This window comes from Dermochelys coriacea, chromosome 1, assembly GCF_009764565.3.
Source record: "Dermochelys coriacea isolate rDerCor1 chromosome 1, rDerCor1.pri.v4, whole genome shotgun sequence".
NCBI classification, from domain to species: domain Eukaryota; kingdom Metazoa; phylum Chordata; order Testudines; family Dermochelyidae; genus Dermochelys; species Dermochelys coriacea.
Window position 1 is genome coordinate 113,138,723 of NC_050068.2, and position 23,100 is coordinate 113,161,822.

General features: G+C 42.3%; 1 protein-coding gene and 1 long non-coding RNA gene across 7 annotated transcripts in view; one reads left to right on the forward strand and one right to left on the reverse strand.

Moving 5' to 3' along the window:
* Positions 1 to 2,408: 2,408 nt before the first annotated feature.
* LOC122458986 lies at positions 2,409 to 11,321 on the forward strand. The gene is made up of 3 exons (XR_006279379.1): positions 2,409 to 2,864; positions 9,140 to 9,183; positions 10,942 to 11,321. It is a non-coding gene; the product is annotated as an uncharacterized LOC122458986 (long non-coding RNA).
* A 1,543-nt stretch (positions 11,322 to 12,864) lies between these two features.
* The window catches only part of CCDC138 (coiled-coil domain containing 138), a 76,787-nt gene continuing 66,551 nt past the window's right edge, over positions 12,865 to 23,100 (reverse strand). For all 6 annotated transcript variants that reach the window (XM_038386817.2, XM_038386819.2, XM_043509337.1 and 3 more), the window contains 2 exons: positions 15,902 to 16,040; positions 12,865 to 14,515 (listed from right to left, as the gene is read on the reverse strand). In XM_038386817.2, coding sequence (XP_038242745.1) covers positions 14,344 to 14,515; positions 15,902 to 16,040 — 311 coding nt within the window. In that variant the 3' untranslated portion in view covers positions 12,865 to 14,343. The remainder of the gene's footprint in view (positions 14,516 to 15,901; positions 16,041 to 23,100) is intronic.

Consider the following 23,100-nt stretch of genomic DNA (forward strand, 5'->3'; position numbering starts at 1 on the left):
CAACCTCCATACATCCCAAACAGCAGTAACATCTCTTTAAAATGTTCACTTCCTTTCTTTATATTTTTATCAAACAAAGTTTGTAGCTCAAGCACGAAATATCTATTTGCCCATTTGTTAATAGGAAGTGGGAAGCTTTTTCATGGTGAGCATGGTGTAGTAAGACATGAAGTTCTGCAAAATGTAACAATTATTTTAAACAAAGTTTCTAGCCTTTGTTCTGACATGGCCTCTGTAGTCACTCACAGCTTTGCCAAACAACAGCAGAGTGAAATTAATCCAATTGTGGCCAGTTTCACAGCTTCTAAATCTGGTGGGTGCCACAAAACAGACAGGAAACTTACCAGCTTCATACTAGAAATGCTGACAGTTCGCAAAGCTATGAAGTGCAGCAAAGGCAGGCTAGTGGTGGAGCTATTCACAGAGGACAAACAAAAGCAAACTACAGGAGGAGGGAGGCTAGAGCTGCAAGCACCTCTTTTCAACCCCTTCCTGCCGCAGACAGAGCAATGTGGGAGAAGGGTAGAATGGTAGAAACTCTCCTGCTTCCTCACAGCACCCAACATGTGGAATGAGCAGAGAGAGGAAGCTCCCTCTCCCCTCCAGCAGCTAGAAGTGGATGGAGATTTAAGCTTCAGGGTACCTTGAAGGTAGGACAAGGAAGGCACCCTAGTGACATCTATCTGTTCCTGACCAGACACTAGTTTCCTCTCAGACATGGGATGTATGTCAACATCCGTGCTGCTGTAATACCATTTGTAATGTGGGCTCGATAATTAAAGCTGTTTGAAAATTTGTCCGAATGATTTTCCAATTAAAAAAATGCCCTTTTTGCAACAACCAAAATTTTTCACAAGAATTTTTTTTCCATTTTGTCCACCTGGAAGGCTTGTCTCAGTTTCACTGTCTGCCAGTGAAACTGACAAAAGCTTTCCAGGAGGGCTGCCTCCCTCTCTGCTCTGGGAGAAAGAGGAGCACCGTGCCCACGTGCTCAGCCTGCCCTGCAACTCCAGGAGCCCCAGGGCCAAAGAGCCCCAGTGCTCTGCCTCCCCACCTCTTTGAGCCAAACAGCCAGCCAGCCAAGGTACTTTACATCCCTGCCTCCCTCTCAGCTTGGGAACAGTGCATGCTGACTGCTTCCAGGCCTATAAACCTTGGTCTTCCAGGGTCTGCAGCTCTAGGCTCCCTGCTGTGGAATTAGGAGCTTGAAAGCTCTAGGATCCTCGGCTCTACCCTGGCTCTGTGGAAGGGAGCCTGGAAGCTGGGGCTCTCAGGGCTTCCACACTCCCTGCCACAGATCTGGGAAGTCCTGGGACAGATTTCCAGGATCCGGTGCAGTCCGCATGGTGGGACTGTCCGAGAGTCTCAGACCCTGAGAACTGTGGCAGCTTCTCAGTGAAACTGACAAGAATGTGAATTTCATTTAACAGCAGTGGGTCCTGGGGAGCAGCTTTTGTTTTGTGTCAGTGTTTCCTAAACTAATTTTGGGGCGATTTCCAGTTTGCATGACATTTTAAAAACTGGTTTCATTCCAATTCGGAAAAGCAACAGTCCCCAAAACCAAATTTGGAAACCAGAAATTACGAACCAGAAATCCCAAGTTTCAGCCAGCTTTACTGATCATACTTTCTTACCTGCCCCCCCTCCCCCACCAAGGATGCTATGAAATTAGTTAATGTGTGTGAAGCACTTTAAAGATGAAAAAGTAGGTATTATGCTGGATCACGTTTCCATAGAAACAGATATCAAAAATTGAAAATGGGAGTGAAAGACTTAAAAACAATCAAAATGGTTATTTTAACTGCATCTTACTCTGTTTTCAGTGATATAGCATCCATAGCTAGATAAAAAGGAACAACAACATAGCTATGCAAACAAATATAATTATACTTCAAATAATTCTCTCTTTGTCTTAAATTTGACTGCAGCGTGTTTTCCTTCTTTTCTTTTTAAATATATTTTTAATTTGAAACTTCTATAAAGAAAATTAAGATTACTCTCTCAGCCCTTCCCCCCAAGCCAAATTCCCAAGGTTTTACAGTTTTGTTTTGAGATATTTTGTTCTTATTAATTATAATTTCTTCCATATGCTGGATAATTCTATACAATGCTCAATTTACTCCTGTCAATGTACAGCACGTACATACACAAACTAGTATATGCATGTGATGAAGTGTCCACCCCACACAGGCCAGAAAGGGGTTAAGACATCCAAGTGGGTCAATTAACTCCACAGGCTGCAGGTGGAGGATGAGCCAGGAAATCATAGAATATCAGGGTTGGAAGGGACCTCAGGAGGTCATCTAGTCCAACCCCTGCTCAAAGCAGAGAATTGACTGCAAACAGGTTCAGCAGTGCAGAAATAGGTGGGGCCTATAAAGCTAGGAAGCTGAGGACAGAGACTGCTAGGAGAGAGGAGTGTTTGGAGGCTGCAGAGATGTGTAGGCTGCAGTCACTCATTGGGAAGAGGGTTTGGAGCTGGTACATCTAGAGCATGGAGGGGAACCAAGAGTTGTAGGAAGCAGTCCAGGGAAGGAGCAGTAAGGGCTGGGAGAGGAAAGCCCAGAACTGCTGGACTGGAACCCAGAGTACATGGCAGGCCTGGGTACCCCTGCCAGTTACTGAAGGAGTGGCACCTGAGGCAGTGAATGGGAAGATGGGCTAGGACTGCTGAAGGAAAAACTTTGATATACCTTGAAAGGGAGGAACGCTGAGTGACCTGGCCAGAGGAAGGACGCTACAGTTCCTGGAGTAAGAGGGGGCTGCAGATCAGAGAGACAAAGTGATGGCATGCAACCACAGGAATGGGCATTGCCCTAATGAGCTAATCCCCACAGTGGCCTGGAGGAGGCACCAGACAAGTGGTGTTCCTGATCACAATGCAATATAAGAGTTTTATTGGAGAAGTGTATATTTACATACATTAATAGAATCTCTCCTTTCTTGCTCATATTTTTTATATTGTGCTCTCTTACTCATCTTACTCAGCAGTTCTGCGGAAAAGGACCTAGGGGTGACAGTGGACGAGAAGCTGGATATGAGTCAGCAGTGTGCCCTTGTTGCCAAGAAGGCCAATGGCATTTTGGGATGTATAAGTAGGGGCATAGCGAGCAGATTGAGGGACGTGATCGTTCCCCTCTATTCGACACTGGTGAGGCCTCATCTGGAGTACTGTGTCCAGTTTTGGGCCCCACACTACAAGAAGGATGTGGATAAATTGGAAAGAGTACAGCGAAGGGCAACAAAAATGATTAGGGGTCTAGAGCACATGACTTATGAGGAGAGGCTGAGGGAGCTGGGATTGTTTAGTCTGCAGAAGAGAAGAATGAGGGGGGATTTGATAGCTGCTTTCAACTACCTGAAAGGGGGTTTCAAAGAGGATGGCTCTAGACTGTTCTCAATGGTAGCAGATGACAGAACGAGGAGTAATGGTCTCAAGTTGCAATGGGGGAGGTTTAGATTGGATATTAGGAAAAACTTTTTCACTAAGAGGGTGGTGAAACACTGGAATGCGTTACCTAGGGAGGTGGTAGAATCTCCTTCCTTAGAGGTTTTTAAGGTCAGGCTTGACAAAGCCCTGGCTAGGATGATTTAACTGGGACTTGGTCCTGCTTTGAGCAGGGGGTTGGACTAGATGACCTTCTGGGGTCCCTTCCAACCCTGATATTCTATGATTCTATGATCTTCCCTGTTAAACAGAGAAGATGCTGCCTTGGTTATTGTGAACCATCTTTAGTGGAACTTTGGTCCTCCCTGAATAAAATACTGAAATGTATTTGTGTTATAGGTGAACAGTTAAGACTTACACTTTCCTCTAGAAACCTCTGTTTCAGATACTTAAAACGCTAAAAAGCCTTATTCATTTGGGCATGCTACATGCTTATTATCTGTCTCAGATTTAAAGTTTTGGAAAGCTTGAGCAACAATAGTGTTTCAAGAACCAGGCTAGTGAAAGAGTATCAGCAATGTAAAAAAAAAAAAATCCTACATTATATTTGAACTGCTCTAGTGCCTCAGGGTTTTCTACTAGAAACTTGAGGCTTTGCAGCAGGAAAGTACATAGGTCAGAGAAGTGTCTTTCCTTATTCCCTTGAAAAACTTTTCGGCTTTGACATTTACAAGCAGGGTGGATTTGATTTAAATCAAATTGATTCACAACTCGGAGATAGATGCAAGTTTCATTTTTAGAAGGTACACACTATATCTTTTTAAACGTGATTTATTTTGAAAACTTTTCAGATTAGTTTTACAGCTATATCAGAAAATGAATGATTGGTTATTTCATTTACCAAAGGTAATTGAGGCAGATATTTATGAAGTCATTGGAAGGTGAACTATCTCCAATTCAACAGGTTAATCATTATTAATTGAGGATTTTCTTGCCGTGCTGTATTAGGAAGAGAACATCACCAGACAGACATTTAAATTGTTTTATTTAACTAAAACAACATTAAGTATTCTGAATTTTTTCTTCAACAGCAAACATATAATATGCTTGTTTTGTTAAAATATGTCCCTAAATTCTGACATTTATCTCTGGACTTTTTCTCCTTGTCCATATGTATTCTGCCCCCAGCAATCTTCTATTCACTGAACTTTTTGAAACTTTTCACTTTTAGAGAGAGGTAAGGGATTGACTCTGTGTACACAAATTTGCAGAGGGACAATAGAGTTGAGGACTGTTATTTCTCACCTTTATATATTTATTTAAAAACATTTTTGCTGTTAACAAGCATGTTATCTCTGAAGACTCAAATCCAGTTTGAGAACAGCAAAACTAAGCATCTCTGATGGTATGTTCTAGACTGAGCACTGAGTCCCATTGGGTAGATAGAAAGATTAACCTAAATAATCTATACCCTGAAGCCCCTGAAACACCATAAAATTGGGTCTTTAATCCATGAACTATTGGAACTCATTTACAAAACTTTTCTTAAATATTGCATGAATATATTGTCTCATACTGTAGAATTAATTCCTATACCATGATATCTTTAAGCTATAATGTATCTTAATTAAAACTATCTTTAGATAAGTTTTTTCCTCAAAAATCATTTTATTTAAATAAAAAACCAATTTTTTTAAAATCGTTGATTTTTATCCACCCTGGTTACAAGATGTAGGGGAAAAAAAATCACCATTTGTACATGCTCTGTAGAAGTTGCTGGGCACTTGCTTTTAATTTCCTGAATGTTCCAACTCTCCTGAGTGTGCTCTTAGTCCACAGTGAGCTTCTATAGTGTTTTCAAACAACAAACAGTTCTAGGCTGGACACAAGCAAAACATATCATCCTGCTCTTTCTCTCCTCCATCAAGCTAGCATTTGGCATAGAAGCACAAGGCTTGGAGTTAAAAGACACTGACTGTTGTCAATATCTTTGCATTTCCAGCCCCTATTATTGAGCAAGATATTTTCAATTCCTATTCTACTTCTATTTTTCCATTTAAATGTATGTATTGCCATTTCTGAGTTCAAACTTGCAAAGAGTTACTCTTACATGTACGCATAGCTCCATTCAGTGTGACAACACATAGGAGTAACACTTAGCAGGACTGTGCCCTAAATTTATAAACGGACCCCAAAAAATAGTGTATTGCACAACATGGATGAGTGAACTTGGCTGAACATTATCTTGTGAACTTCCTGGCTTCTGCATCCATAATTCCTCACACTCAATGCATTAACTAACATGTATGCATATATATATATATATAATATATTTATGCACACACAATATTACTATTCTCTATTTGTATTGTGGAAGTATCAAAAATGTACAAGGCTTTTTCTAAACAGAGTAAGACACATCACGGGCCATACACTGGGTACAATCCAAACAGACGAAAAGACCCAGGGTGGGGGAAATCAGGCACAAAGCACAAGCACAGAGATCTGGATAATAAGCATATGACTTGCTGGTTACATATTTGATTCCCCTCTGATCCTCTCTCCACTGTTAAATCTGCATACAGCAATTCTCTGCTTCAATTGCAGCATTCTTTTGCCTCTGCCTTCCAACAGTGATGCCTTTCCTCAGGGGAAAATAAGCAGTACACAATTTTTTTAAGACCCATAATTTAAGAGCCTAAATGACTTTGGAGCCGAAGTCTCATTTTCAAAAGTGATTTAGCACTTAAGCTCCTAAATCCCATTGACTTAGTGTTTCAACTCTTCATATGCTCCCCCTGCTGGCTCACCAGGCCGCTGTACTGGACCCAAACCTTGGGTCTCATGTGCTCTTGGCTTGCTGGGGATGGGCAGTGCTTAGGTTCTGTCTCTGTACCTCAAGGCACATACTTCAGGAGCAGATCCAGTTTCTGACACCACTCTTGGCAGTGAAGATCTTGCAGTTCAATTGCCTGGGCCCTGAAACTAGTGCCGGCTTGCCCAAGCCTCCCTGGAAACTGCTGCACACTCCCAGAGTTGCACGCACCGAAGCAGGGGCCCTCTTGTTTAGTTTCCCTTTTCAAGGACTGTGACAGTATAAGCAAGTAACACAGACTCTGCAAATGAATTTCAAAACACACACACACTTTAGTCACAGAGAGAGCACAAGAGACATACTAATCTAGAGGAAAAATAAACCTCTGCACACAAGACCCAGACTTGGTTTCCTCACCCATCCTGACCCTGTCCTATGGGTCTTAATCAGCATCTTCCAGGGCATCTAGAATTCTTCTTCACCCCCTCTCTTCCCAACCAGTGTTGTCTTCTGGTTCTGATCTTTACTTGAACACACACAAAGAAGCTCTCCCACTTGTATGCAGTTTTTGATCATGAGTCCCAGCTTAAGACCTAATTCCCCCCAGCCTTGCTGCATTCATATACACTACCCCCTTAGTCACAGAGAGGGTGGTAGAGCTGATGGGAGACATTAGCAAATTAACAGGGTTCTTTCAGAGAGTCCCCATTGTCCTGCTAGGGCAAATTTATTCAGTTGATGGTCTTTAATCTGTGGGATTAAGGGGAAGATGCCTAGCTGCCAACCCCATCCATTCAACAAGAGGTATGATGCGGTTTAGTGGTTGGTTTCTGTCACTCTGGCTCAATGGGAGGCCCCTCTGCCTCACTACATCACAAGGCTCCACCCACTATCGGGGAATTAGTGGGGGAGTAAATAGTCTGTGCCTCTAGCCCATAGGTGGGGCAGAGCAAATAGTGAGGGGAATAGCAATCGAGGAACCCCTGGGCCCTTGGGCAGGGCACCAAAACAGTTAAGGGGGCTCTGGCCTACAGTTAGGCCAGGGCAGTTGTCAATCTGGGGCTCAAGCAGGAGAGTGAGTGCCACAGTCTGGGGCTCAGGCAGGAGGGGGAGTACTGCCACCCCAGAGGTTGGGTGGCAGGAGTAGGGGGACACAGACCCACCCAATTCCACTGCATCCCAGCCCAGGGCCACCCCGCCATTGAGTCAGCGGGGATCCTGACCGCAACACGCTAACCTAGTCTCCGGCAGTGCTGGAGTCTGCTGCTCTGGGCCACTTCCTACCTTCCCCTTAGGGTGTACCTGACTTTGTGGGGTCCTCTGACTCTTGGGTAGATATCTGGTGGTGGCCCCAGCCACTCCTCCGTGCACAGGTCGGTGATGGCAGCAACTCTGGCCAATCTTTGGCACGGCCAGGGTTCTCCTCAGGCTCCAACTCCTGGAGCAGGTGGAAGGAGTCTGTCTCCTCCAGCTGCTTGCCATCAACTGAGCTGCTGGGTTCAACCTTTATACTTCCTGTCCTGCTCATTGACTTCCAGGGGGCAGGGTGAGACCACTCTGACTTTGCCCACCCTGGGTTAGCGATTGGCTCCTCCCCCTCTGGCTCAGTGGAAGGCCACTCTACCTCAGGAAGACAGTAAAAGACAACCACAAGGGTATAAACGTACACATTCATAAAATCAAACTGAAATTCATGTTCAAACACATTTCCAAACTGTCACACTTCATCTCCAAAGTGACTTTTGAAAATGTGATTTGGCTCTTAAGTAAGCACTTTTAAAAATTGTACATGAAATAGATCTACCTAATTTCTTGTAGATGTAGGGGAAGTAGAAGATTTTCGGGGAGAATCTCATCAAGATGTCTAGTGTCTATTAATTAAAATAGGAGGGATTTCTCTTTCCATCTTGTAAATATAATCTAGTCAATATGAATGTCTAAGCTTATACATTTAACTTGCAGCCAATTAATAGATTTAATTTCTTGCATTGCTTGATTCATGCTTTCACTGCAATCGGGTATGCTCATGAATCCTTTATTTATTTTTTTATATATATATATATATATATATATATATATATATACACACACACACACACACACACACACACATTAGGTTGAGAGTATTGCTTTGAAAAGTACACAAAATACATGAATGATGTAAGAGTAAATTTTTTGAAACTGTTTTGTTTTAAATGGAGGTTACTGACTGTAACTGAAAGTTCTTCAAGACATGTGGTCCCTCTTTGTATTCCACATGTGGATAAGCATGCACACCATGCCTCAGAATCTAGAAATTCCAGCAAGCTGTGTCGGTTGGCTTACACATACATGGTAGATCTCCTCATGTTCCTGACTGAGGGCATAAGAGGCAGTGCTGGTTGATGCCTCTCCAGTTCCCCTTCTTCCCATGAATCCAATAGGATCCAAAGCAGAGCGGACAGAGGGCAGATAGGGGAAATCGGACAGGGACCACAAGTCTCTAAGAACTTCCAGTTACAGTAACCTCAATTTTTCCTTTGAGTGCTGGTCCCTATGTACATTCCACATGTGGGTGATTGGCAAGCAGTGCTCAGACTGGAGTGGGGTGCGAGGAAGCTGGCCGCAAAGATGCTTGCAGTACTGCAGTTAGCACTGCTGCATCCACATCAGAGGCCTGAACTAGTGCATAATGTCTAACGCACATGAATGGAGCTCCAGGTCGCTCTGCATGTGTCTAGTATTGGACTGTCCTACAGGGATGCTGAGAGGTGGCTTGTGCCTCGTGGAGTGTGCCCTGACTCTGCCAGATTCGTACACATACCTCCTCCTTTAGCATTTGATGCATCTGAAACCCACTTAAAGATTCTCTGAGGGGATCTTACTTGACCTTGCGATCTTTCTACAATGGAGAGAAAAAGTCTTGGTGATTTTCTGATAGGTTTGGTCCTTTGCAGGAAGATCATCAGAGCAGAAGCACAAGGTTTCAGAAAAAGGACAGGTAAGTGGATACTTTGGTTGACATGGAATTCAGAAATAACCTTGGAGAAATTTAGGATTGAGGCAAAGGGATACTTTTCCCCTGTGAATACCATATGAGGAGGGTCTGCCATGAGGGCTCCCAGTTCACTCAACCTCCTGACCCAAGTGATAGCAACTAAAAATCCAACTTTCATGGATTGGTGGGAGAGAGAGCATGTTGCCAAGGGTTCAAACAGTGGTCTGGTGAGTGCTGACAGGAAGCGATTGAGGTCCCATTGAGTTGCAGGTTTGACCACTAGTGGAAAGGTCCTGACTTGACCCCTAGTGAATCTTACTGTAGTTGGTTGGGCAAAAATAGAAAGTCTGCCTATCAAAGGAAGGAAGGCACTAATCACTGTAAGATGGACCTGCAGCAAACTAATGGAAAGGCCTGAGTTTTTTGAACCAGTAGATAATCTAAAATGAACGCAATATCTGTAGTGCCTGGAGAAGGTTGATTATACTACACCCAAGTACAGAAATGCCTCCATGCACCTAGGTAGCAGGTCCTAGTTGAATCTTTCCTACTTTGGTTAAGGATAGCCTGAATTGGTGTTGAACAGGAACTTTTTATTTCTGCTGCCCATCCAAACAACTGGCTGTGAGGAAGAGCAAGTCTGGATGGGGCTGTCTGATTCTTCTCCCTTTCTGAGTTAGGTGGTCTGGAAAGTGGCAGATCCTAATTGGGGGGTGGGGGGGGGAGGGTGGACTAACATTTTCAGGAGCTCTGGGAACCAAAACTGCCTGGGCCAATTTGGTGCTAGAATGACGACTCTGGTCCTGTCATGGTGCATATTCCTCAGGACCAGTGGGAAATGAAAGGAAACGCACATCTGAGATTTGTTTGCCCATGACAACAAGAGAGCATTGCCCTGGAGCCATGGCCCATAGCTCCTCTGGAGCAGTACAAGGGAAGTTTTCTGTTCATTTGTGATGCAGAGATCCCACTGAGTTGTACTCCACTTAGTGAGTAGTTCGCTCAGATATGAGTTGTGAATTTCCCACTCATGGGTCTGCAGAAAAGTCTGCTCAGATTGTCTGCTAATGAGCTCTGAGCACCTAAGAGGTATGTGCCTTAAAAAGCAATGCAGTTTTTGATGCACTAGTTCCAAAGCCTGACTGCTTCCAGGAAAAGGGGAAGAGCTCTTGCTCGGCCCTGTTTATATAAGACCATGGTGATGTTGTCTGACATTCAATCCCTATCCAAGTGATGTATATGCAAGAAAAAGATTCTTCAAGCCAGGCAGACTGCTCTCAGTTCTAGTATACTGATGTGCAGTATGGCCCCATGGGGTCCCGGTACCTTGTGCAGTGTGGTAGTTCAGGTAAGCATCCCACCCCAGAAAAGAAGCATCTGTTATGATGATGGCACTAGGGGTGGGAGTGTTGAAGGGAATGCCCACTCATGTTCTCTGGGCTTGACCACCAAGCGAGGGAGGCAATGACTCTGGCAGGAACTGTCACTCTTGAATTGATGTGATCTTTGTCTGCTGAGTAGATTGATCAGAGCCAGACCTGTGGACAGGTAAATGAAGCCTGGCAAACGCTATATAGTCTGAAAGTGAGAGGCACATTCTGATCATAGTTCTTGGTCTACAAGTAATCTGTACTATCAGGCTGCTTGTTAAATAAAATCTTTCTGTGGGAAGGAAAGCTGTTGCCCAAACAGTCCAGTGTTGCTCTAATGAAGTTTCTCCTCTGTTTGGGTGATAATTTTGATTTTTCTTTGTTTATGCAGACACCCATGGCTGGTAGAAGCTAGAACAGAGGCTCCATTGTTGACTTGACCTCTTGGGAGGAGCGACTTACCCATTCATCCAGATATGGATAACGCAAACCCTGACACATCACTTGTGCTGCCACCACAGACAACTTTTTGTAAAAACTCTGGGTGCTATTTCTAGCCCTAAGTGAAAGACTGTGAACTGGAAATGTTCTTGGCCTATCAAACCACGGCAACCTTCTGTGGGAGGGATGATTGTCTACATGAAAGTATGCATCCTTCATGTCAAAAGCTGCGAACAAATTTCCCACCTGTAGGGAGGGAATTACTGATACTAACGTAACCATGCTGAATTTCAACTTTCAAATAAAGATGCTTAGTTGCCAAATGTCCAGAATGGATCTCCATGATCTCTTTTTTGGGGACTAGGAAATAGGGGGAATATAATCCTCTTCCTTGATACTGAGGTGAAACATGCTCTATCACCCCTTGTTGTAGGAGGGAGTCCACTTCTTGATGAAGAATCCCCTTATAAGAGCTGTCCCTGAAGGGGGTTTGTGAGGGGGAAAAAGGGAGAGAAACTCAATGGAATACCTTTGATGGATAATTTCCAAGACCCAACTGTCTGTCATGATCAAGTCCAATTGTGGGTGACAAATGTGAGATGGCCCCCCAATATAATGTGGGTGGCATTAATGGTGATAGGTGGGTCTCAACTGAGATGTCAAAAGTAGCCCTTTGCAGGAGGCTGGGAATGGGTAGAGGTCATGGTGGTAGAAGATGCAAAGAAGCAGGGTCTCATGAGATAGGTCACTGGGGAGGAGGAGGAGGCTTCAAAGGAAGAAGGGTTTAGAACTGGATAGCTGAGCCACTGAGAATAATCTCTAGAATCCATCTGTTTGATGTTATAGACTGCCACTGTTGGTCGAATTGTGACAGGCAGTCTCCAAATGGGGTAGGAAAGGTATTGGATAGGACTAGTTCAGTTCTTCTGTCCTCATGTCAAACTTGATGTTGAGGCTGAATCCCAAAGGAAGATGTAGCTGACAGTATGAGACTTAAACAGTTCCCTCCTTTGTTGCTGAGAAAACATTTGATGTTGATAATTCTTCCTTTGATAAAAACTGGAGAAAGATTAGCATGGAGAGTACCTAAACAAAGATACGGTAGAGCTCCTCATCAGCTGGAAGCCCCTTAAGGATCAGGCTGTAGATTTAATATTCAGAGTTAGCACAGGTATGTCTCCTTGAGCCAGAAATCACTACCTTAGCTCAAAGTGTAGATATAGCCTTAGTCTTCTTGTAGCTAACTAAGTATGTGCTCAGGCAGCTAGCCCAAGCTGGCACCTTGCCTGAGCCATGGCCCATGCTACTCCCAGCTATACTGCCATTTTCAGAGCACTACCTCTAGCAGAGCTAGCACAACTGTCTACCCATGATGGGAAGCACACTCGCAGCTGCACATAGACATACCCTTAGTAGTATATACCCTCTTCTCCACCCACAGGCACATCTGCTTAATGTTACTGTAACCATAGACCAGGCATGGCAACCTTAGTTCAGTCCCCTTCAATCCCCCCTTCTGCACACACCTCTTTACAAAACTATCCCCTACCAATACTATTAGTTATGGATGTTTAGTCCAGTACTTGTTTGTACTGGGAGGGAGTAGTAGCTTAGTAAATGGAGTGATGGGAGGCCGACAGCCCTACGGGAGCAGAATTAATAAGGAGGTATGTGTAGCAACTGTAACAGCTTCACAAATCAATTTTTGTACATTAATTTCTTAGCATTTTTAATGCTTAAGCAGGGGTAGATTATATTGGGCAGGGTGAAACAGACCATACGGAGCAGAAATGCAGCTGCTAACAGAAGATTTGTTAGCCACTAGCACGTAAAACCTTCTCTGTTGTGAAATAAAATCTGACAAAAGTATAGCTGCTGCTGAAGTTTTTATTCAAAGATTTAATCCATCAGCAATCATTGGCACAAACTTTCAGCTATGATGAATAATAGCTAAAAGTTATCTGAAGTCTCCCCCCTTTTTTTTTTAAATTATATTTTGCAATAGATACACTCATGATTTCCTGTCTACCATATTTGGTGTAGAATGATGTCTTTAAACACACTCAACAAAAGGTCAGAATGCAACAGAAATATTTCTGTCAGAGCCCTAATTCAAAGACTTCGTACTAAGAAACCAAACAAAAATTGCACAGAAAACTCAATGGGCATTAAAACTAATCTTGTATGAAGTTTCACACGGACTGGTCACAGAGTTACTCAAACACAGACTTATTATAAAGCAGGTTCTTAAATTATAATCACAGCTTCAATTATATAATTACAAGAAGTTGCAAAGAATATATCATGTAGTTCCACAGAATGGCATAATCAAACACGAACATTAGAAATGAAAGACTTGTTGGGCCAAGTGACTCATTTTGTGTACATATGTACTTTAAGAACCAATACCTATACATATAAATGACAAAATTAATTGGCTGTTAGTGTTTGAAAAGTATGTACGGAAAAGTGCGTGCATAAGCAGGAGAATAGACTAAGGCCCTTTTGGAAATTAATAAAATAGGAAATGGATTCATTTTATTAAAAGATTATTGCCTTTTATTGAAGTAATATTCCAAAAATTTTAAGAAATACTTCATATTTTCAGAGATTATATTACAATCAAAATCCATAAAAAAATACAAAACCAGTTTCATCAGTTAATAAAGCACAGCAATGTACAACAAATACATAGAAGAAGAGAGAAAACAGTGAACAGCGATTCCTACAAATACTGGATATTGCAGACCAGAGAAGGTTTCTCATTCAACATACACCTAATATAACCAAATCATACACCTAATATAACCAAATTAAACCAAGTTCAATTTCATCAAAATTTGACTTCAGTAAACTAAAACAATCATTTTCCTGAAATACATTTGCAAAAAGACTAATGTACCTTGTTATGTGTCACCTGTACAAACAAAAAAACAATAATAAATGTTGGTAAAACACTGAAGATTTTTAATTTTTAAGGTTAACTCATATTTCACAACTTTGTGAGGAAAGTAGGTACTAATGGTGTGCCTAGCAAGCAGGTGTCAGTTGTGTTAAACAGGTCAGTTTTCTAGAACAGAACTGCACTAACCCTGAAGTATATTTCAGCTAAATTAAAAATTTAAAAACAAAGAAGGCCTCTTGAAGATTGTGCAATTTCCCACCTTCTCTTTCAATGAATACACTGATTATAAGGGAGGGTAACATGACAAATTCTAACCCAAGTAGTAATAAATGAGCTATTGATGTTCTTGTTAGTTAGTTTGCACTATCTTTTGCTAGTTTTTATAAATAAATATAATCTTGTTTGTACAAATTATACAGAACATAAACCATAATAAAATACAGTTCGTTAGTGACTTGTGCTTAGACTGGAGATAAGAGAGTTGGTCTTTGTTAAACCCAAATTAAAGAGAATTGAATTGAGGTTAATACAGAGAAAAGCATGATTTGGATGTGTTGTCCTCTGCAGCTCTTGGATCATTAGATGAATAGTAAACAATTCAAACATCTTCTTATTCCTTCTGCAAAAGATGTTCATATAAAATTAGTCAGTGACAAAATTCATGGATTACTTTCAAATATGGGAAGAGATTTCAAAATCACTATTCTGGAGAGACTGACATTTTTTATGGAACCAAAATGTGTGTTGTATTTTATATTCCACGAATGTGATTCTTTACATTGTCAGTGATAATGGCTGTCTCTCTAAACTGCTATGGTTTTGCTGCGTTGTGATAAAAATAAACACGATCCCATGCAGAAGTATCCTTTCCCACAGATAAATGGCTTTTAAATGTAGCCCAAGGAAACTTTAAGGAATAGATTAAGCAAGTTTTCACAGCTGTGAAAGAAGGATTGGGTAGTAGACCAAGTGGTGGGGGGAGTACAAGGGGAGAGACACAGCCCTGAAAATAATAGACAGAAAGAAAAGATATTTAAAAATACTGTAGACCAATCCAACACTGGAAGATCCAACAGCTGATAGGGATGTGAAATTTTTTTTAAGTCTACAAAATTTTAAAGCAATTTTGTTTGAAAAATCACAATTCATTAAATTCTAACTTATCTCCAGTGAAAATATTGTTGTTTTTTTCTTTCAACTTAGAAACTTGTTTTCCCCATCTAGAGTTATAGGGTTTTTTTTTTTTTAAATCCTCAAGAAGATCAAAACTAATCTATATATCCCTAATTTTCTGGGGGAAAAAAAAAAGTGTTCAGTACCTAATATGAATAAAAGACTTTAATTTAGGTATCTGTTGTTTTAGAAAAGTAGTAATCAGATCAAGTAATGCACTGGCATAATTCGGTACAAGATGTGATATCATTAGGCAGGTGAGAATTTCTGTTGCAATAAATTTGTAAAGCAACAAGCACAGAGAAATCCTTAGAAAGGGTCAAATTTAACAGTCTAAATTGCCTTTTCAAAAATTACTTCTGGGCACTTAGAAGCTTAACTCTTATAGCTTCTAAGTGCCTAAATCACTTTTGAATATAGGATCTTGATTCCTATGTCACATAGGTCCTTTTGCAAATTTCACCCCAGAAAAACTATGTTCCAAAGTAACTCAGCGAAACTTGGGATCAAGTAGAAAAAATGAAGTCAGAGATAAACAAGCATACAAGATAACTCAAATATAAAATAAACATAAATACTGGCCCAATAAGGATTTACATTTTATGTAAGCTGAACTGCACAAAAACTGGATTTCGAAGAAAACTTGAAAGATCCATTTTATAAGATGGTAAAAGCTGTTCTTTTAATGGAACTGATGGCAGAGAAAGTCTAGCATTGCCCATGCTAGATCTAATATCTGCAATATTGCTAGAAGTGCAGACCCACTTTGGAAAGAGGAGGAATATAAAAAGCAATTTTTGATAACTAAGACTACAAAATAAAAAATATTTACTTGATTCTGGAGAGTTTTTGCAGTATAATGCTGAGTTTTTCCAGTATCAGTAGATCGAGTTTAGGATTTCGAAGCAACACAGAACAAGTACGGAAAAAGGACACATTGCTGCAGGCTTCTAGGAAAGGCTGCAAAAAACCTGTAAAATAATAATGTAATGTTCTCATCAATTAATTTGGAGAAAAAAATCCAATACTATAGTTAATAAAAGATGAAGTGCACTTTATACTTGCAATGTAACAAGACAAACCACATAACTTTTTGGCTTCTACTGCACTTTTGACATAAAACACTAGCAGAATCAGAAACTACAGAACCTGAGCTACAATGCTGTGCTGACATCACCAATAAACACTTGGATATAAAACAAGGTAGTAAACACAGTAAAAGCATTTTGCTTTCTCAACAATAAAAAATGGCAGGAGGGAGGGGAGGGCTACTTTTAACTAAAGTGATAATTCTGCATCTTTGACACACCTATCTGAAACTCATGCATCAGCTTTCAGAGTAGCAGCCGTGTTAGTCTGTATTCGCAAAAAGAAAAGGAGTACTTGTGGCACCTTAGAGACTAACAAATTTATTAGAGCATAAGCTTTCGTGAGCTACAGCTCACTTCATCGGATGCATTTGGTGGAAATGCACCAAATGCATCCGATGAAGTGAGCTGTAGCTCAGGAAAGCTTATGCTCTAATAAATTTGTTAGTCTCTAAGGTGCCACAAGTACTCCTTTTCTTTTCATGCATCAGCTGTGCACATCAAGTGATCAGCAGGCAGAAGCACTAAGCAGTGCCAAAGGTGGTTTACCAAGGAGTATTGCTTTAAGAAGCTGCAAAAGTACATGTCAGCAGATGATACTGAAATACTTATAGAAGCTAATGTGAAACTAGGTAATCTTTCATTATCAAAATGTTACTTTAGTAATACTCAGCTTCGAGACAGGTGCAATAAAAACTGTGAGCAAAAAAAAAAAATCCATATAAATATTAATGTAACTCCCTTAATGCTGCATACCTAAAGTTTTCGTCAAGTCATGATGCATTTCTATTCACCTCTGTTCTCTTCTCCACAATTTTACTGCTCATATATACACACAATGAAATCTGTCCACATTTTACCACCACATTTTCGAAGCTAACAAATTAGTTTATAATTACAAACCATCAAATTCTGTGTTTAAGAATTCAAAAAATTAATAAGGACAGCAAGGGTGAACAATTCATCTTTTTGACCTGACAGGGCAAAGAGAATGCAAATACAAATACAAGTATCATATTGCTAAGTTCCCTCCTTGCGAAATAAACATGAATGTGCATTTGTTCCACCCAAAGGTAGATGTTTTTTTAAAAATTAAAAAAAACCCTCAGATTAGTTTTTATTTAAATCTATTTTTATTTAAATTAAATATATTTTCTTTTTTAAAATAAACTGATTTCAAATTATATTTGACATTCTGTCAATTTACATTAAGGCCTAAACCTACTTTAGTCCATTAGAATAATTTAAATAATAAAAATACAGCAGCATCAATATGCCCTCCTCAAATTACAATGAGATAAAGGGTGCTTCTTTTTAAATTATATAACTGGAGTAAATAGCTAACTTTTTAGGTCAACTCAAGCTTTATAAATATATCACAATGCTGTGTACTAGATTAAGCAGCTATTCTATTTTCAGTCTTTACAAGAGAGCAAATACTGGTATTTATATTTTTCCAAATGTAAGTACTACAGTTTCTGTTCTGCATTTTTAGGGCTTTGTTTATATGGTGGGGTAAGGTGCTCTGCAGAGGTGTGATTTCTAACGTGCACTAACGTGTTGTGCATTGATTGGTCAATGTAGATCCTGCTGATGCACACTACAGGTTCCCTAGTGAGCTTTAACATAGTACTGTTTCTAACAGCACTATGTTAAAGTGCACCAGCAGGGTCTTCCTGGATCAATTAATGTGTAACATGTTAGTGCGTTTTAGAAATCACCCCACCCACCCACTGTAGAACACATTACCCACCCCACCATATGGACAAGCCCTTAGGCACCTAAATACCTTCAAATATCTGTCAATTCACTAACTCCAGGTAATAATTCCTCTGCTTAATAAATTTTAAATGCAAAATTCGCTCTGATAAACTTGTTTTCTCTCTTATGTTTCTTGCATATAAAACTTTTATGCAACTACTAAAAAACAAATGTAAAATGTTGCTTTTGTACACTTTTAATTCCAATTTCCATCCAAACACAGCTTGGCACAAATCCTGGTTAAAAAAATATCAAATGTTTGCCATTCACCATTTCTAACACAAAAAAATTTAAAAATTAAGAATTCAAATAAATGTAGGTTAACCTATATAATTGTTTAAATACATATGTACATATACAGTATATTCTTCCAGTTAGCAAAATGAAGTACCAAATTGAGCGTAAAGGCTATATTTGGTTGCAAATCAACATGTTCCAATGGTTATAACAGCCAATGAGAATGAACTTTTCTTTAGGACAATAACCAAAAAGTACAAATGCAAAACCAGACTAAAACCAATTATTTAAATCAAGGTTTCCTGCTTGCTGATTTAAACCATGATTAAAATAAGTGACTTAAATCAATCCACCCTGTTAGGCAACAGCAACAATTAGAAAATATCAAGAAAATTTCACATTCTAGAACTGCTTCTACAAATCCTGCTTATATAATGAGACAAACATACTGAAAACTTAGTTTTTAATTTAAGAAATAAAGGACAACAGTTATTCACTGTTTCAAAGCAATCTGATATTTCAATATGATTCATCGAAAGGATACAGAAAGCTAATAAAATTATGTTTGACTTTCTTACTTATACACTATATTTTCTAACTGATAATATGGGTTAGTCATATGTAGCGAAGAGACACGGATTTGGGAAGAAAGAGGTTTCATAGTTTATTTTTTCCCCTTGCTTTAAACTCTTTTGTAAGTCCTACTTAATAAGGCAACTTAGCAGGATATGCAAACTACAGCATAAGGCAATGAAGTAAAGAAAAAATGGTTACCTACCTTTCCTAACTGTTCTTCTTTGAGATGTGGTGCTCATGTGCATTCCATTCTAGTTATGTGCGCACCTATGTGCACAGTTGTTGGAGACTTTTGCCTTAGCGGTATCTGTAGGGTCGGCTCCTTGAGTGCTGAGCTCTTGCGTTGGTATATCAGGCACCGCTGACCCTACGCCCTCTCAGTTCCTTCTTGCCAGCAACTCCGACGGAGGGGCAGAAGGGTGGGTAATGGAATGAACATGAGCAACTCATCTCAAATAACAAGTTACAAAAGGTAGGTAACCATTTTTCCTTCTTTGAGTGCTTGCTCATGTTAGATTCCATTCTACATGACTCACAAGCAGAATCCCTGGAGGAGGGTTCGGAGTTCACAGATGTGTGGCTTGCAACACCGCTCTACCAAAGCCAGCGTCATCTCGGGCTTGCTGTGTAAGCGCATAGTGAGACATGAACATATGCACAGACAACCAGATGGCAGCCCTGCAGAGGTCAGAAATCAGCACATGGGCCAGGAAGGCTGCTGCCGAGACTTTGAGCTCTACTCAAGTAGGCGGTTGCAACAACTGCCAGTGGAGGCACCTTCACCTGATCGTAGCAGAAACAGATGTGATTCAGGAAGAAATTCTCTGGGTGGACACTGGATGAACTTTCATCCTACCTGCCACCACAATGAACAACTGCATTGACTTGCGAAATGGCTTGGTCCACTCCATGTAAAAGGCCTGCGCCCTCCTGACATCCAGAGAGAGTGCAGCCCATGCTCCTCCTCTGACTTATGAGGCTTTGGGCAAAAGACTGGCAGAAATATGTCCTGGCTTGTGTGAAATAAATAGTGAAACCACCTTGGGCACAAAAGCCAGATGTGCTCACAATTGGACCTTGTCCTTGAAGAACACCATATAGGGTGGCTCCAATGTAAGCAGCCTAATCTCTGAGACCCTTCGGGTAGAAGTTATTGCTACCAGGAATGCAGAAGAAGGGAACAGGATACCAAGGGCTTGAAGGGCTTGCTGGATATGAGTCAGCAGTGTGCCCTTGTTGCCAAGAAGGCCAATGGCATTTTGGGTTGTATAAGTAGGGGCATAGCGAGCAGATCGAGGGACGTGATCGTTCCCCTCTATTCGACACTGGTGAGGCCTCATCTGGAGTACTGTGTCCAGTTTTGGGCCCCACACTACAGGAAGGATGTGGATAAATTGGAAAGAGTACAACGAAGGGCAACAAAAATGATTAGGGGTCTAGAGCACATGACTTATGAGGAGAGGCTGAGGGAGCTGGGATTGTTTAGTCTGCAGAAGAGAAGAATGAGGGGGGATTTGATAGCTGCTTTCAACTACCTGAAAGGGGGTTTCAAAGAGGATGGCTCTAGACTGTTCTCAATGGTAGCAGATGACAGAACGAGGAGTAATGGTCTCAAGTTGCAATGGGGGAGGTTTAGATTGGATATTAGGAAAAACTTTTTCACTAAGAGGGTGGTGAAACACTGGAATGCGTTACCTAGGGAGGTGGTAGAATCTCCTTCCTTAGAGGTTTTTAAGGTCAGGCTTGACAAAGCCCTGGCTGGGATGATTTAACTGGGACTTGGTCCTGCTTTGAGCAGGGGGTTGGACTAGATGACCTTCTGGGGTCCCTTCCAACCCTGATATTCTATGATTCTATGATTCTATGAAGGGGGCCCTCATGAGTTGGGAAAGTAACAGATTCAGGTCCCACGGGGGCACAGGGCCCCTTATTTGAGGATAGGGGCACTCCAGGCCAAGAATTGGACCATCATGCTATGCGTGAAGACAGACCTGCCCTGGAATGGAGAATGAAAGGCCGATATAGAGGCCAGATGGACCTTAATTGAGGAAAGGGACAAACCTTAGAGCTTGAGATGGAGAGGGTAGTCCAGGATCAGCTGCAGCAACGCCTGCTGAAGCCTAACCTCATGGGCCGAGGCTCAGCATGTAAAATATTTCCATTTGGCCACATAGGTTGCTCTTGTGTAGGGCTTTCTACTTCCAAGTAGGACCTGTTGAACTCGGGCCAAATATTACCGTTTCTCGGCAGTTAACCACAGAGCAACCAAGCTGTGAGGTGCAGTGCCGCTAGATTTGAGTGCACAGGCGGCCGTGGTTCTGTGATAGGAGACTGGCCAGAGGGGCAGTGGCATCGGGGTTGCCACTGACAGATCCATGAGCGTGCTGAACCAGAGCTGGCATGGCAAAGCCAGAGCTATCAGGATGTCCTTGTCCTGCCTGATCTTCATGAGAACTCTATGAAGCAACAGCACAGGTGGGAAAGCGTACATCAGAGCCCCCAACCAAAGAAGCAGAAAGGTGCCTGACTGGGAGCCTCTGTTGACCCCCTGAAATGAGCAGAACTGGTGGCACTTCCTGTTCTGGTGAGTCGCAAACAAGTCCGTCTCGGGAAACCCCCACCTTCGGAAGATCTGATCAACCACATCAGAGTAGAGATACCACTCGTCGCGAGACGAGAAGGTTCTGCTGAGGTGATCCACCAATAAATTTCTGGTTCCAGGGAGGTGTGTTGCCACGACACGAATGGCATGCTGCATGCAGAAGTCCCACAGACTGAGAGCTTCCTGACAAAGGGCTGATAACCTGGCTCTGCCCTGCTTGTTGATATAAAACATTGTGGCAGCATGGTCCGTCAGGACTTGAACCACTTTGCCTTGCAACTGGGCTGAAAAACCTGGCAGGCCAAGTGGACCGCCCTGAGCTCCCTGACATTTATGTGGAGGGAGTGGTTGACCCCCACCCCCGAGCAGCAGCCTATGCACTGAGCTTGTCCAGATGGGCGCCCCAGCCTAGGTCCGAGGCATCGGACACCAGAGTCAGCATTAGGGCCAGGGCCAGACTCCCCACAACACTGATGCAGGGTCCAGCCACCATGCCAGCGATGCCTGGATGTGGTCTGGCACTTTGACTACCAGGTCTGGATCATGCCTGTTGGGGATGTAGACTGATGCCAACCACACCTACAGAGGCTGGACATGGAGCCGGGCATAACGGACCACATAAGTACGAGCAGTCATGTGGCCTAGCAGCCTTAGGCAAGTGTGAGTGGGTGGTGACTGGATGACCCCTCACACAGGAGATTACATCTGACATGGCTCGGAAATGGGACTCTGGAAGGAACGTGTGCAATTTAGAACTGCCCCAATAAACTCCATCTGTTGTACTGGTACGAGGGTTGACTTCTGCTCATTCACTAACAGGCCCAGGTCGCAGCATGTGGACCACACCAAATCGAGGCTGCTCTACATGTGATCCCGCGATCTGCCCTTGATGAGCCAATCGTCGAGATAAGGGTAGACTTGGACCCCTGACGTCTCAGGTAAGCGGCTATTGGGGCCATGCATTGTGTAAAGACCTGCGAGGCTGAGGAGAGGCCAAAGGGGAGCGCCATGAACTGGAAATGGCGCTGGCCCACCATAAAACAGAGGAACCGTCTGTGTCCTTGGAAAATAGAGATACAGAAATAAGCGTCTTTCAAGTCGAGAGCAGCGTACCACTCTCCGGGATCTAGGGAGGGAATGATGGAGGCCAGGGATACCATGCAAAACTTCAACTTTTTGAGGTACTTGTTGAGTCATCACAGGTCTAGAATGGAATGTAGGCTCCTTTTTGCTACAGAATCAGGAAATAGCGGGAGTAGAAACCTTTCCCCGTCATTTCCTGAGGAACCTCCTCCACCTCACCCAGTTGTAAGAGGCTGTTTACCTCCTGAACGAGGAGTTGCTCGTGAGAAGGGTCCCTGAAGGAGGACTGGGAAGGGGTGGGTGGGAGCAAGATGTGTCCGGCAACTGGAGGGTGTAGCCCAATGACAATTTCTAGCACCCAATGGTCTGAGATGACTCTCAACCAGGCTGAAAGGTAGGGATGGAGACAGCTGAGGAAAAGGTGGGGCAGATCAAGGAGGTGACTGGTGTGTCGCTTGAGTGCACCCTCAAAACGAGCACTTCTGGCTTCTGTGATGTTTCACTGGGCCAGGTTGCGCAGGCAAGTGGGAGGATGAAGGATGGTGGCAATTAAAGCCAGTGTCCCTTCTCCTCGCAGGTCTCTGCCAGAATGGCTTCCTCACAGACTGAGGTATATGCATCCCCAGAGAGCGGAGGGTGGCCAGAGTGTCTTTTAGACTATGCAGCCTTGCATCCATCTGCTCA